General features: G+C 73.6%; 3 protein-coding genes across 4 annotated transcripts; 1 reads left to right on the forward strand and 2 right to left on the reverse strand.

Moving 5' to 3' along the window:
• The first annotated feature begins 642 nt into the window (after window positions 1–642).
• On the forward strand, window positions 643–3,572 carry COQ10A (coenzyme Q10A). Its single transcript, XM_083814501.1, has 5 exons — window positions 643–796; window positions 2,410–2,556; window positions 2,640–2,832; window positions 2,912–3,013; window positions 3,114–3,572. Exons 1-5 carry the CDS (start codon window positions 717–719, stop codon window positions 3,279–3,281), a joined length of 690 nt encoding a protein of 229 aa, XP_083670627.1. The 5' UTR covers window positions 643–716; the 3' UTR covers window positions 3,282–3,572.
• A 1,142-nt stretch (window positions 3,573–4,714) lies between these two features.
• CS (citrate synthase) lies at window positions 4,715–10,447 on the reverse strand. 2 transcript variants are annotated; one of them, XR_014575819.1, is made up of 12 exons: window positions 10,278–10,446; window positions 7,603–7,650; window positions 7,379–7,486; window positions 7,228–7,293; window positions 7,017–7,148; window positions 6,755–6,943; window positions 6,469–6,668; window positions 6,067–6,196; window positions 5,878–5,979; window positions 5,604–5,813; window positions 4,842–5,521; window positions 4,715–4,790 (listed from the first exon to the last, which is right to left on the reverse strand). XR_014575819.1 is itself a non-coding variant. In XM_083814481.1 (11 exons), exons 1-11 carry the CDS (start codon window positions 10,329–10,331, stop codon window positions 5,351–5,353), a joined length of 1,410 nt encoding a protein of 469 aa, XP_083670607.1. In that variant the 5' UTR covers window positions 10,332–10,447; the 3' UTR covers window positions 4,715–5,350. The 2 variants fall into 2 exon arrangements, 1 of the variants encoding a protein (XP_083670607.1); XM_083814481.1 differs by having other exon boundaries at window positions 4,715–5,521; window positions 10,278–10,447.
• Window positions 10,448–11,272: 825 nt separating this feature from the next.
• Window positions 11,273–14,363, reverse strand: CNPY2 (canopy FGF signaling regulator 2). The gene is made up of 5 exons (XM_083814508.1): window positions 14,203–14,363; window positions 13,452–13,567; window positions 12,979–13,176; window positions 12,652–12,748; window positions 11,273–11,734 (listed from the first exon to the last, which is right to left on the reverse strand). Exons 1-5 carry the CDS (start codon window positions 14,300–14,302, stop codon window positions 11,691–11,693), a joined length of 555 nt encoding a protein of 184 aa, XP_083670634.1. The 5' UTR covers window positions 14,303–14,363; the 3' UTR covers window positions 11,273–11,690.
• Between the last annotated feature and the right edge of the window lie 492 nt (window positions 14,364–14,855).

Consider the following 14,855-nt stretch of genomic DNA (forward strand, 5'->3'; position numbering starts at 1 on the left):
TGAGGGACGGGAACCCGGGTGCCGCTCGCTGAGCCGGACCCCGCGGTTCCGCAGGCGCCGGGTGCTCCTTTCGCTGCGCCTGGGAGAGCAGCGGGGGCACCGCGGGGAGCCCGAAATAACCCCGGGGACGGAATTAGGCGGCCGGCCACGGGGGCCCCGGTCGCGTGACTGCTGTGGCAGCTCGGCGCGGGCCCGGGGGAGCCGAGTTCGGAGGAGGAGGAGCCGCGGGGGGCTGCTGACCGCGGCGGGGCTATTTTTGGGTGCGCTGGCCCCGCCGGTGGCCAGGTGCTCCCCGACCAAGGTGAAATGGCCGCGGGCAGCAGCTGCTGACATTTCCCCCGGCGAAAAACGAGCCCGGGCGGCGGCGGGGCTGACGTCGGCCGGGGAGGCGCCCGCTGCCCGCAGCCCCCGGTGCCCCCGGGCCCTCCCCCGGCCCCCCTCGGGGGGCGGCGAGGAGCTCCCGGGCCCCGCGGGGCGGCCTCGGGGCGGGGCGGGGGGGGTCCCGGCCGGGACTACAGCTCCCAGCGCCCCCCGCGCGGGGCGGGACTACAGCTCCCGTCGTGCCCCGCGCGGGAGGCGTCGCCGCCGCCCCGCCCCGCCGGGCCGTGACGCGCGCGGGCTCTATGGCGACGCGGTGACGTCACGGGCGGGGGTGAGAGGTCACGGAGGCGGCGGCGCCGGTGCGAGGGCAGCGGAGCCGCGTCCCGGCCCCGGTCATGGCGGCCCGGCGGCTCCGCGGCGCCCTCCAGCTCGGGGCGCGGCACCGGCTGCGGGCCGCGGCGGCCCCGCCCGGCAGGTGAGCGCCGGGCACCGGAGCCGCGGGAGCCCCGGCGGTGACCTCGGGGGCGGGGGCGGCGGGGAACGATCGCGGCGCGGAGGGCAACCGGGGCGGGCAGCGGGAGCCGCGGGGCTGGAGGGCACCCGGGGGGGCGGGGGCGCCGGAGGGGAGCCGGGGCGGGAGCGGGACCGGGACCGGGATCGGGACCGGGCCCCACCGGCACGGAGCGGTCGGCACCGGGGGAGGCCCCCGCGCGGCGGCAGCCCCGCTCCGGGCACCCTGCGGGGCGGTGGAGGTCACCGGGGGCCGGGGGCGCCGCTGGCCCGGCCCCACCGGGAGCCGCCCCCGGTGCTCCCGGGGCCGGGGCGGGGCCGGGAGCCCCCCGCCGGGCCCGACCTTGGGGCAGCGCCGCCCGCGGGGCCGCGTCCCGGCGGCGGGTGCCAGGCCCGGGCTGGTGCCAGCGTCTGGGGCCGCCCCGGTGGCCGCTCCCGGTGGCTTGACCTCAGGCCACCCCGCACCGGCCCCGCTGACCTCCGCGCCCAGCCCGCCGGCACCGGGGCCGCCACCGGGAGGAAACGGCGGCTCCCGCGAGCCCGGCTGGGTGCTGCACCGCCGCCGGCCGTGTCCGTGCCCCGCCGCCGGTGTGGGTGCCGCGCAGGTGAGCCCCGGGCCGGCGCAGCACCGGGCGGTGCGAGCGAGCGGCGGGCACGGCCCCCGAGCTGCCGGCTATTCTGGGAGCTCGGGGGCTGCCAGGCGCCGCGGGTGACTCTCCTTGGCGCAGGAATGTCCCGCGGCTCCCGGGGGGGAAGCGGCGGGACCTTTCCTCCCTCGGCTGCCGGTCCTGGGGGAGAGCTGGCGTGCCCCGCTGGCGGGCACGGCTAAAAATACCTGCGCTGCCCCGCGGGCGCTGGAGCGTCTCCAGGTGCGGCCGGCGCTGACCCCGCGGCTCCGCCGTGCCCGGGGAGGGGTCGCGGTGCCCGCCTGCCGCCGCGGTGCCCGCCCGGTGTGCGGAGGGGCTCGGGCCGGCTGCTGGAAGCCCAGGGAGCGGACGGCAGCGCCGCGGGAGGACCCTGCTGCTGTACCGGCGGCGAGACGCCGCGCCCGGGATCCCGCTGCTGGCAGGGCTCGGCCTGTCCCCGCGAAGCCGGGAGCGTCGCCTCCCTTCGCGCCGGGTGGCGCGGGCACCGGCTGCAGCGCCCCGAGGGATGCAGCGGGGCCGGGGAGGGGGGGGGACACGGAGAAGCTCCGGGCTGAGCCGGGCTCTGCGCCGCCTCCGGTCCCGTGGCGAAGGGCTCGGGAGGGGCAGCGGGGGGTAACGGGCAGTTGTCCCCGCTCCGCTGGTCCGGATTAGGTGTCCCCGAGGTCAGGTTTCCCCTGCCTTCCTTCTCTTACGCAAGAGCGGCTCTGGCAGCAGCCCCGGACTCCGCGCTCGGACTTCCCCGGCCTCACCCCGCTGCCCTGGGGTGGCAGGGATGGGGTCGGCCCTGGGTCCCCGCCTCCCCCCGACTCCCCTCGCGCACCTTGGGGCTGCTCCCACCCGGGAGGGGCACGGGCGGCTCAGGATAGTGCCCGGCGTCCCGGGAGGGGCTGCCCCGTGCCGCTTCCCCGCCTAACACCCGTCTCCTGCCCAGGCACGCGGCCCTGTGCGGCCTCCGGCTCGGCCGGCCGGCGAGCGGCACCGAGGGGGAGCCGCGGCGCCAGCCCAGCCGCTCCTTCCTCAACCTCGCCGGGTCCTTCACCAACAAGCGGAAGGAGTACTCGGAGCGGCGCATCATCGGGTAGGTGGCTGCGGCGGCCCCGCGGGGCGCGCGGCCCGGCCCCCCCCCCCCCCGCCCGGCTGCAGCGCCCGCTCTGCCCGCAGGTACTCCATGCAGGAGATGTACGACGTGGTCTCCAACGTGGAGGACTACAAGAACTTCGTGCCCTGGTGCAAGAAGTCGGTGGTGGTCTCCAAGCGGTCCGGCCACGTCAAGGCCCAGCTGGAGGTGGGCTTCCCGCCCGTGCTGGAGCGCTACACCTCCATCGTCACCCTCGTCCGCCCCCACCTCGTCAAGGTGAGCGTGGCCGCGGCGCCCCCCCCTCCGGCCCGGCCCCTGCCCCAGCCCCCCTGACCGGCTGCTCCCCCCCTCCCAGGCTGTCTGCACGGACGGGCGCCTCTTCAACCACCTGGAGACCAACTGGCGCTTCAGCCCCGGCATCCCCGGCTACCCCCGCACCAGCACCGTGGATTTCTCGGTAAGACCCCGCTCCGGTGGGGCCCGGGGCTGGTGCCCGCTGCCAGGACCCGTCCCCGTGCCCCCCGCCGGGCACTCACGCTGCTTGCTCTGCTCCCCAGATCTCCTTCGAGTTTCGCTCCCTGCTGCACTCCCAGCTGGCCACTGTCTTCTTCGACGAGGTGGTCAAGCAGATGGTGGCAGCCTTCGAGCGCCGGGCGGCCAAGAACTTCGGTCCCGAGACCCGCATCCCCCGCGAGCTCATGTTCCACGAGGTCCACCAGACGTGAGGGCAGCCCGGCTGCTGCGGACTGCGCCAGGGCCCCGGGGCCGCTCGCCCTGCCCACCCTCTTAAATATTTATTTGAGTGCATCTTTGCTGCCGTTGCCTCGACTTCCCTCCCAGCCTCGGGGGCGAGAGGCGATGCTCCTGCAAGCGCGGGGGCCGCTGTGAGCCCCCCCCCGGTCCCATCTCAACACCAGGGGAGCTGCGGCCCAGGGCCAGCCTCCCCCTGGTTGTGTAGCTGATTTTGGTTTTAAGTTTTGTTTCGTTTTAGTTCTTGGGAGCTTTTTTTTTTTTTTTTTTAAAAAAAAGAGAACTCTTTTGTTCCTCCTAACTCCTCTGCAAGGCCAGAGGGTCCCAACCCCTCTGCAGGGGTGGAGGAGCTCCTGGGGCAGCTCTGCCCGCGCCCTGCGGAGGAGGAAGGTTGGTGCTGGCGGCGGGGGGGGCCCAGCCGGGTCCCGCTGGGGAACACCAGGGGCCAGGGCTTGCCGGGGGGGGGGAGGAGGGGGGGGCCGCCTACCAGGGACCCCCCTGCCCATCCCCTGGCTCTTCAGGAACAAAAGGGAAGGAGAACGGTGCAGAGAGAGGAGGCAGCGGCTGGAGCAGAGCTGCTGCCGGCCCCTCGCCTGCAGCCGCCGCAGGGGGGGGGGCCCCCCCAGCACGGCCCCCCCCCCCGGGTCCGCAGGGAGCGGAGCCGAGCCCCCGGCAGCGCCCGCGCCACCGCCAGACCCGACATCGCACATTTGCACAAGTCGCACGCACAGCGGGGGGGGGACGGGACAGGGGGGGGCTTGCTCAGAACTTGCCCCCCCTCCCCTCCCCCTCCTCCCCCAGCCCCTCGCAGCCCCAGCACCTGCCCCAGGGACCAGGATGGCCCCGGCCCGAGGCACCCCCTGCCCCCCCCCCGAGCTTCCCTTACTTTCAGTGTGGAGGATCCAGCGCCAGCAGGCCCCAACACCCACTGGGAGGGGGGGGGGGGGCGCCCACCAGGGGCCCCCTGAGCCACCCCCACAACCCCAGGCTCTTCCCCCCTCCCCCCCCCCAGTTCCATCCCCCCCCCCAAGGGGATCGTGGCCTTGCTGCCCGAGGAAGGACTTCTACATGCCAATAAAGAGCATTTTCCAAGGGTGAGCCTGGCCTCCTGGTCTTCATTTAGGGGGTGGGAGGGGAGCACTGGGGGAGGGGGTCATGCACTGAGACCCCCCCGCCCCCCAGACCCTGAACCAGGCTCCTGCCTGGCACCACAAGCCCCCTGCTGCTGGCTTGCAGCGCTTCTGGGGGGCCAAGCGCCACCGCGCCGGCCCCAGCAGAGACAAATGGGGGCCAGGGACCCACAAAGTGTGGGGGGGGAGCAGCTCTGACCCCCCCCCAGCCCTACAGGAACAGCCCCGGGGTCAGGGTGCTGCACCCAGCAGGACGGCTGGCGGGCAGCAGCTAGGGCTTTGTTAATAAAAACATTTATTTTGCATTTTTTTGTTGTTTGTACAGAACCGCCCAAAGCCTGCGGTGGGCCGGGGCTGGGCCGGCACAGGGAAGGGGGGGGGGGGCCCAGCTTCGGCTCCGGGGGCATCGGACGCAGGGATTCACACAAACACGGGGGGGGGCACGGGCCGGGGAGGAGTGTATCGAGGCCTTGCCAGGGAGAAAGGGGGGGGCTGAGACATTCGTTCTTCACCAGTTGCCCCGAGGGCTTGAGCCCCAGTGGGGGTTGTGGACAGGAGTCTGGACTGAACCCCTCTCGGGGGGCACGGGGTGGGGTTGGGGGGGGGTTAAATGGCTGCGGTGGGGCAGCCCCACGGCGCCAGCCCCCCCCAGCAGCGGGGAGCCCGGGGGCTCCGTGTGCGTGGCGCTGGCCCAGGGCAGAGCCAACGAGGGGCGGCAGCCAGGAGGCTGGGGGGGGTCCGGGCCCAGGGGGGGGGGGGCCCTGTGCCAGGGCAGGGAGGGGGCACAGGGCGGGTGGGACCCCCGGGGCTGCCTCTGCCGCCCCGCAGCCGGAGCGGGGTTCAGTGCCGAGTCCGTCCCGGGCCCGGAGGCATCCCGGGGGAGCAGCGAGCGCGGCCCTGTCCCCGTCCCTTCTTTACCCAGACTTGTAGCCCACGAGCTGCATCAGGCCCTTGGTGCTCATGGACTTGGGCCGCTCCAGGGGGAAGCCCAGCGCCCGGCTCCAGATGAGCTGCGAGAGGACGCCCAGGGCGCGGGAGACCCCGAAGAGCACCGTGTAGTACTTCATCTCCTTCATGCCGTAGTACTGCAGGGGGAGAGCGGCGTTAGGGTCGGGCCGTGGGGGGGCGAGAGGGGAGCTTTTGGGGCAGGCCCAGCCCGAGGCTCACCTGCAGCAGGACCCCGCTGTGAGCGTCCACGTTGGGCCAGGGGTTCTTGGCCTTGCCCTGCTCCAGCAGCACGTTGGGGACGATCTTATAGAGCTGGGCCACCAGCTTGAACATGGGGTCTTTGGGCAGGTGCTTGAGGGCGAACTCCCGCTGGCAGGTGTAGCGGGGATCCGTCTTCCGCAGCACGGCGTGCCCGTAGCCTGGCACCACCTGCAAGGAGCGGGTCAGAGCCTGGCACGGCCCCGGCCCCTCGCCCCGGCTGGGCCGCACTCACCCTGCCCGAGTTGAGCGTGTTCCAGATGAAGTCCCGCAGCTTCTCGTCCGACACCTCCTGGCCCAGCTCCTTCTGCAGGTCGGTGAGCCACAGCAGCACCTCCTGGGGGCACGGACAGCGGTCAGGGGGGGGAGAATGGCGGCACACAGACAGGCAGACAGACACGCAGACGCACGCAGGGCTGCCCACCTGGTTGGCGAGGCCGTGCAGGGGCCCGGCCAGCCCGTTCATGGCGGCGGCGAAGGCGAGGTACGGGTCCGAGAGCGCGCTGCCGACCAGGTGGCTGGTGTGGGCGCTCACGTTTCCCCCTTCGTGGTCACTGCACCAGAGGCGAGGGGCTGCATTAGGTCTCCCACACCCCCACCGAGGGTCCCCACAGACAGAGGAACGCCTCCACAGCATTTTGGGGGGAGCAACAACCCCTCCCACCATGCTCCCAGCCCAGCGCAGCCCTGCCCCAGGGCTCTGAACCATGCACCCGGTGCCGCCCAGAGTGGCCCGGGCACATCCCAGGACCTTGCCCCGTCCCTGGCCCCAGGGCAGGGCCAAGTCCCCGCCTGCTCCTTCCCCTGCCGCTCCCCGGCCCCGTACCTGTGGATGGTGAGGTAGAGCCGCATCAGCTCGATGAACTGGGGGTCGGTGTAGCCCAGCATGTTGGTGAAGTTGTGGGACCAGTCAAGGTTGGGGTCGATGGCCCCGATGCTGCTGCCCTCACGGTACAGGTTGCGGTAAATCTTGGCGGCGACGCAAGGCAGCTTGGCGATCAGGTCCATGGCGTCCTCGTAGACAAACTGGGACAGACGGCGGTGAGATGGAGCTGGGGAACCGCGAGCCGCCACCCCCCGGTACCGCACCGAGGCCCCCGGCCCCCCCGTACCTCCCAGTACTTGACCCGGTTGATGCCCTCAGCGTAGGCGCGGGCGAACTTGCTCTCGCTGTTGAGGGCAGTGATGGCGGCGCTGAGCTGGGACATGGGGTGCAGGTTGGTGGGGAAGTTGTCCAGCATCGTCACCACGTGGGAGGGCAGCGCGGCGCGCTTGGCCCACTCGCGGGACACCCAGCTCACCTGCGGGGAAAGGGCGCTGAGCCTGCGGGCTGGGGGGCTGCCGGCCCCCCCCCCCAGGGCCCCAGCACGTTACCTGCTCCTGGGTGGGCACCTCTCCCGTCACCAGCAACCAGAAGAGCCCCTCGGGCAACGGCTCCTCGCCCCCCGCTGCTTTGGGCAGCAGCTTCTGGCACTCAGGGATGCTGTACCCGCGGAAGCGGATGCCCTGAAAGAGCCCAGAGCAAGCGTCGGCTGCTGCAGCGACACCCGTGTGAGGCAGACACCCGAGCAGGGCGGAACCCTACCTCATCGGGATCCAGCACGGAGGTCTCGTATATCAGCCCCTTCATGCCCCTCATCCCGCCGTACACCTGGGGGAGGGCGGAGGGAGGAGGTTACCCGCGGTGGTGCAGCCCGGCAGCCCCAGCGCGGCAGGCCGCGGCCGCCCCCGCTCACCATGTCCACCGTGATCTGCCCGATGGCCGTGCTACCGTGCTGCTGCCTGAAGTTCTTGATTTTCGCTTGCTCCTTGGGGATCATGTTTGCAAGGACGTCTTTCAGGTTCTGGGAAAGGGGAGGGAACCGTGAGCCCCGGCACCCGTAGGAGGGCCGACCACACGCCCCCCCCCCCCCCCCATCCGGCGCCAGGAAGGGGTGACGGCCGCGGGGGCTGCTCTTACCGTGGCAGCGCTGGCGTGACGGGCGGCGAAGAGGACGCACGGTGCATTCTGCGGGAGAGCAGACACAGGGGCTGAGTTACCCTGGGTCCTGAGCGCCCGGGGTCCGCCCCATTCCGGGCAGGGGTTCAGCCAGGCGAGCAGCCCCGGTCCCGGAGCGCGCCCCAGCCCCGGCTCTCGGTAGCAGAGCGCAGCTCCTGCGGCAGGAGGAGCCCCGTGACTCCGGGAGATGGAGATCTCCCGTCTCACAAGGACGCTGCGCCCTGCAGCCGCCGGCTTCCCCGCCCACCCGCGCCGAGATCAGACCCAGCAGGTTCAGCCAGGCACCGGGGGGAGGCCGGCGCGGGGCCTCCCCTCCTCGCCTCGCTCATGCACATCACGTACGCGTACGGCCCCGCTGCAGAGCGGGCTCCGCGCCCCGCCGCCGCCGTCCGCCTCTCGCTTCCTTCTCCCGGCACAGCGGAAGCGGCGGCACGTGGGAGCCGGTGCTGCCGGCAGAGCCGAGCCAGGCCGACATTACCGCAGGTTTCCTGTGCGGGGGCTCGGCGTGGTGTGTCCCCCCCTCCTCTTTCTCCCCCCCCCCGCCAGCTTGGCCGGCATCCAGGGAAAACCAAGTTTTGTTCCTTGCCCGCGCGCTCCCAACCGTGGGGACTCCGGCCCGGCAGGAACGCCCTGACGCAGCCCGGCAGCGCCTCGTCCCCGGGCCGCCCTCGCCGCACCCTGCCCGCGGCGGGGACACCGGGGACACCGCGCCCGACCCACGGCCGCCCCCGGGCCCTGGAGCTGCCTGCCCGCAGCAGCCCTCCAAGCAGGGGTGCCCCTGCCCTGGGGAGGCCCCAGTGACCCCTCCGGGTCTCCCGACAGGACGGGGGGCGTTCAGACCCACCGTGGCGCCCAGGGCAGCCCCCAGGCTCCGCGGCCGGGACCCCCGTGCAGAGGGGGCCGGGTGCGGGGGCTCAGGGCGGGCTCTGCGCCCTGCATAACCCCAGGGCCCAGCCCCAGCGGCACGGGGCCGGGCAGGTTTGCAGCTCTGGGCCTGGGCCAGGCCCCCCCCGGCACGGGGCCAGGCCCCCCCCCGGTGCGGGGCCGCTGCAGCAGAGGCAGATCATGACTCGCTTTTTCCACTGGCTCCCGGGGGGACCCGGAGGGGCTCGGTGCCGCACCGAACCCCACATCCCGCGGCCCCAAGCCCCTCAGAAGCCCCCCCAGCCGGGGGGGGGGCCCAGCCCCCCCAGCACGGCTCGAGCCGCCCTGCACGGCTGCGCGAGGCAGCTGCAGGAACAGGCGGCACCCGAGAAGGGAAAATGCCGACGGGAACAATAGAGGCAGAACGAAGCCCAAGGTCAGGGCGGCTGCTGCGGGGCTCTCGCTCAGCCCCCTTGCAGGGAACGCGCCCGGCCCTCAGCCCCCCCCCGGCCTGGGGGACCCACGGGACAGCCCCGGGCACCCCCACGGGACACGCAGCCCCCCTGCAGGCTTTTAGGGCTGAATCTGCAGGACCGCGCCCCACAGCAGCAGGGGGTTGGGCCCCCCAAAACTCTGCTTGTGCCCCCCCCACCCCCCCCAGACGCCCTCTCCGTGCCCCCCGTCAGGGTGCCAGCACCGGCCCCGTTACCAGGCGGGTGTCGCAGCACGAGGGCCACGGTGCCCATCACCTCTGTGCCTCCGGGGGGTCCCCGCTGCGCCCTTCGCCCCCCCGCCACCGGGCGGGGGGCACCCGTGCGGCCGTGGCCCTGTCCCCGCCCGGGGCCGAGCTGTCACGGAGGCGCCGCAAGCTCAAGGTCACACGTGCTGGCGGCCGAGCCGAGCTGACGGCGACGGGCCCGCGGCTCCCGGCATCGCAGCCCCCGTTTGGGGAGGGGGCGGCCGGGGGGACCCCAACACCCCCCCGGGGTGAGGGCACCCAGGGGCTCCTCCAGCGGCACCGGGGCGCCGCGGGGCGTCCGGGGGGGGGGGCAGCGTTGGGCCCCCACCGTGGTTTGGGGGAGCCGGAGCACCCCGGGGGGTGGTAGCTGAGGAGGAGGAGGAGGAGGAGGAGGAAGGCCGCGATGCCTCCGCTCAGGCCGTGAGGAGGAGGCCGGAGGCCGGCCAGGCTGGGATTAGCGTGCAAAGCCAACGGCTTCAGCCCGGTCACCGGCGGCGGCTCGGCCCGGGGAGGCCTCCCCCGTTGGGCAACGCTAATCGGGGAGCGCTAATCGGGGTGCGCTAATTGGGGTGCGCTAATTGGGGAGCGCCGAGGAAAGGCCGGGGCGCTGAGCCCCCCCCCGGGCGGGGCCGGGGCCAAGTCGGGCACCACAACACGGCGGCGGCGGGCCCGAAATAACGCCCGGTCGATAACGGCGCCCGTTACGAAACAGCGGGGCCGCGGCCAAGGCCAAGGCCTGGGGGGGGGGGGGGCACCGGGCAGAGCCCCCCACCCCCCCGCCGCTACCGGCGGAGCCCCCCCCGGGGAGCACGGAGCCGCCACCGCCCCCCCCTCCCCGGGGTCGCCCGGTTCCCGCTCCCCCCCCCCGGTGCCGGTGCCGCGCCACGTGCCGCCGCCCCCGCGGCCCCTTTAAGGCGCCCCCCCACCCCCCGCATCGCCCCTTTAAGAACGGCCCCCCCCCGGTCCTCGACCCCCCCCCCCGCTGCGGCGTCGCCCCTTTAAGGCGCGGCGGGGCCGGGGCGGGCGCCCTCACCTTGGGCCCGCGGAGGCGCGCGGCCGCCCGGCTGCCGGCGGCGAGGAGCGTCATGGCGGGGCCGGGAGCGGGGCCGGGAGCGGGGCCGGGGAACGGAGCCGGGATCGGGGACGGGAGCGAGCGGCGGCGGCGGCGGCGGCCGGGGGTCCTCAGAGCCGCGGGCGGGGCGGGGCGCGGCGCGGCGCAGGTTATTAGCATAGCCCCGCCCCCGCCCGCCCCCTCGCGGGGCCGAGCCGCTCGCCATTGGCCGGGCCGCGCGCGGGTAGGCGGGGCTATGCAAATGAGGCGACGGGGGGCCGGGCTATAGGTGGCTGCCGCGTTCGCCTGATCTGGGCGGGGGGGGGGGGGGGAGAGTGGGTGGCGAGGCGGAGGCCCCGCCCCGTGACGTCACCGAGCGCCTCGTGACGTCACCGAACGCCGCGTGACGTCACGCCCCCCCGCGGCCGTTCAGGTCACCCGGCAGCGCTCGGCCGCGGTGCGAGGCCGCCCTCTGACGTCAGCAGGCGCCCGGCCGTGAGGTCACCGGGGCCGTGACGTCATCGGTGACGTCACCGCGTGGGAAGGCACCCTGCAGGCGATGGGAGCTGGGCTCCATGATGACGTCACAGATCGGGGGGGGGAGGGGGGCGGGGCTGGGCCCGGCCGGGGGTGACCCCGGGGCATTGCCCCGGGGCGGTGGCACCGCGGGACACGGCCCTGGGCCGAGGTGACGCAGCGCGGCCGCGCCACATGGGCCGAGGCGCTGGGCAGCACCCAAGGGTGCCGGGGCCCTGCGGCCACCCCGGGCCGGGTGACACGGGGCCAGGGGCTGCTGGGCACCAAGGCCAAGCAGACGGTAGCCATGAGGAAGAGGGGCCCGAGTCACGGGAGGCACCGCGGGGACACTGCAGGCCCCCCCCGGTGCCACCCTCGGTGAATGGGGGCACCCCGGGGACGCCCCTTCCCCACCCTGGGGCCGCGCGCCCACCCCCCGAAGGCACACAGGGAGCGAGACCTGCCCGTGGTGGGCCCCGTGGCTCGGCTGCCGCATGGCCCCGTTTATTGCCCTGCGACCGGGAGGGGGGCTCCCGGGATCCGGCCCCGTATGCCCGAGACTCCCAGGAGCCCCCGCGGTGCCCCGCGTCCCCCAGCAGCAGCGGAGGAGCCTCTGCTTGCGGCCTGCCCGGAGCCACGCTTCAGCTGCCGAAACGTTCCCAGACGAACGAGGATGTGTCCCGTCCCACCGTGCCGCAGCGGACGGACGGCGAATAAATAGGATGAGAGAGCACCAGACCGGGAGAGGCGACGGCTGCACCCGGGGCAGGGCTGCCCGGCCCCCAGGGCAGCGGGGACGAGGCGAACCAAGAGGTCGGGGGCGTCCGGAGGGAGCCCGGCACCGGCGGGGAGGGTCGGCGCAGCCCGGGGCCGTCCACGTCACAGCTCGTCATGCGGGATGTGCAGCGCGTGGTCGCACAGGTCTGCGGGGACAAAGGCCAGCGTGCTCAGGACATGGCGGAGCCCCGTGCGCAGCCCCCGCCGGTGCCGGTTGCTGCCGTTAGCTCGGGCGAGCCATGCGCCGAACGCCTGGGCCGTGACCCGTGCCAGGGACACCTGCGCTTCCCCCTCGGTTCTGTGGTTAATGAGAAACGGAGGCGCTGCGCCGGCGTTTCCCCTGGGACCTGGCCACCCCGGGAGCCACCGGCAGCGCCGCACGGCCCCGCAGGACCGAGTGCTGCCACCGACACGTGTGTGGGGCGCAGCAGGGCCCCGCCCTGGTGCCACGGTGCAGGTACCGCGCCACGTTCATTAATAAAGGAAGCACAAAGGTCGCAGCGTGCCCTGACCCCGGTGTTTGCAGACCAGAAATAGCACTGCGGGAAGGGAGACGCCGCGGGACGGGCGCCCGGCCATTGGCTGCGGGGGGAGCCCAGAGCCGGGGCAGCCAATGGAGCTGGTGGTGAAGCTGCCCTGGCGCTGCCCCAGGCAGTGCACTAGCCCAGGCACGGCTCCCAAAAAAAGCTGCAGGCAGCTCCCCGAGGCGTGGGGCCGGCGGCATGGGGCCGGACAGGCACGCTGCTCCGCAGGGCTGGGAGACGGCAGGATTTCAGGGAGAATCTGCGCGCCCACAGCTCCTCCGCGTGCTCCCAGAGCTCACGGGGCAGCTGCGGCTGCGTGGGGCGTCAGGGCCATGGGGGAAATCCTCGGCCTCCAGAGCTTTGCTCGAAGGCGCCAGGAGAAGCCTGGCTGGAGCAGAAGGCCCCAGGCATGGAGCTTGGAGAGGGACGGTCCTGAAACCTCCCCGGGGAGAGGGGAGCTTGGAGAGGGCTCTGAGCACCCCGAGGTGCGCTCAGACGGCCGGAGAGCCCCAGCCCCAGGACAGCCCAGCCCAGCTCACCCGTCCGCTTGCTGCAGAGCCGGTCCTTGACGTTGTCAGCCTCGTGGGAGAGGAACTCGATGAGCTCGTCCTCGTACTCCTCGGCGATGCTCTCGCACTGCAATGGTAACCGTGGGGGTCAGACGACACTGACAGCACCCACCCAGCCCACCCGGCGGCAGCCTCCTCTCCCCCAGCCCCAGGAGGAGCCAAAGGAAGCAGCCGGGGGCGGCTGGTGGGACCAGCTCCATCCCTACAAGGGCCGCAGCTGCCAAGCACGGGGACCCAAGGCCTAAGACGTCCACCGAGCTGCGACAGCCACCCCGAGGACCCAGTTCCCACACGCACCGCAAACTTCAGACTCGAAGCCACATCGCCATCAATTTTGACCCCAGAGAGGTCCATCTTGGTCCCATCATGGGAGATGATGCGGACGTAACTTTTCCGGTGTGTAGACGGATCCACCTTCTCCCCATATTCCTTCATCTTCTCGCACACCCGCTCCAGCAGCTCGGTCAGATGTGCCTCCGAGCGGGCGTAGGGCACCTGCGGGACGAGCATGAGATCAGCGGGGTCAGGCCTTTCAGCACGACAGCAGAGCCAGAGCGCTGGGCCAGCGCCTCCCCTGGGAGCCAGGGAGCTCCGGGGAAGGCTTGGATGTCCTGCGAGACGCGGCTCAAAGCCACGCAGAGCCCTCAGCACGGGCCCAGCCCTTCCCTCGTCTCCCCCGCTGTGTGGCTGCTGCCCCGGCCAGCCCCGCTCCCCCTGCGGCCCCTGAGCCCCCCGGCAGCAAGGCAGCCGCCCACCAGGATGCTTCCCACCTCCACAACCGACTGGCTGCCATCAGGGTTGATCCGGAACGAGCCCATCTGGATGGTTTTCCTGGGGTCGACCTGAGCAATCTCCCACTCCAGCTCATCCACCAGCGCCCGGCACGCTGCGGGGACGCGGACGTCAACGGCCCAGCACCGGCAGCATCGGCTGAGCCCCGGCCCCGTCAGACCGGTGGCGGGGAGGGACCCGTGCGGCCCGTGCAGGACGGCAGCCGTGCAGGGGGCAGGAGCCAGCGGCCCCCTGGGGACACCCGGCTGCCCTTGGTCGGGGCCACGGAGGGGAAGCAGCAGCCACGCTGGGCGCTGAGCGGGTCCCAGCCGCTGCTGAGCTGTCCCCACTCGCTCCTGTCCCGGATCTCCCATCCCATTCCCTCCCGTCCCATCTCTCCCGTCCCGTCCCGTTCCCTCCCGTCCCATCTCTCCCATCCCATCCTGTTTCCTCCTGTCCCATCTCTCCCGTCCCGTTCCCTCCCATCCCACCCCCTCTCCTCCCGTCCTGTTTTCTCCTGTTCCGTTTCCTCCCCTCCCGTTCCAGTCTCTCCCGTTCCTCCCGTCCCGTCCCGTCCCGTCCCATCCCTCCTGTCCCGTTCCCCCTATCCCATTTCTCCCCCTCCCGTCCCGTTCCCTCCCGGTCCTTCCCGTTCCCTCTCCTCCGGTCCTGTCCTGCCCCTCCCGTCCCGTCCCGTCTCTCCCATCCCCCCCCCCCCCCCCCGTCCGGTCCGGTCCCGTCCCGCCGCACCTCCGCAGTGCAGGTCCTGGCCCCGCCGGGCACACGCCGCCGGCAGCAGCGCAGCCAAGGCCGCGGCCAGGCAGAGCGCGGCAGGGCCCCGGCCGCTCATCCTCGCGGCCCCGCTGCCCCCGGTCCCCCCCCCGCCGCCCCTCACCGCCGGGGCCCGGCCGAGCCCGTTCGGCGCTGCCCCCCCCCCCCTCCAGGGCTGCCCGCGGCGGTGCCGGTCCCGACGCGCCCCCTCGGCCCGGCCCGCTGCGGGGGGAGGATGCTCGGGGAGCGGAGCGGCGGGGCCGGGCGGGGCCCGAGGGGGCGGCGGGGCCGGGCGGGGCGGCGGGGCCGGTTCTTCGGGCCGCGGCGGGGCCGCTCGGCGCGCAGGCAGCGCCCGGGGCAGCCCGTGGCCAGCTGCGAGGGCCCCGGCGGTGCCAGGGCCCGGCCCGCGTGGCGATCGGCCCCGGGGGGCGGGGCTTTGGCGAGGACACGCCCCCTCGGTGGTGGCCACGCCCCTTTTTGCGCTGTTGGCCACGCCCCCTCCACTTCCAACCACAGCCCCCCCTTTGCCAGGCCACGCCCCATTGAACCTTGACCACGCCCCCTCCCTTATTTAGCCCGCCCCCTCCTGCTGCTGACCACGCCCACCCCCGCTGACCACGCCCCCTCCCTTT

Source organism: Anser anser (genome assembly GCF_964211835.1).
Source record: "Anser anser genome assembly, chromosome: 30".
In the NCBI taxonomy this organism is placed as follows: domain Eukaryota; kingdom Metazoa; phylum Chordata; class Aves; order Anseriformes; family Anatidae; genus Anser; species Anser anser.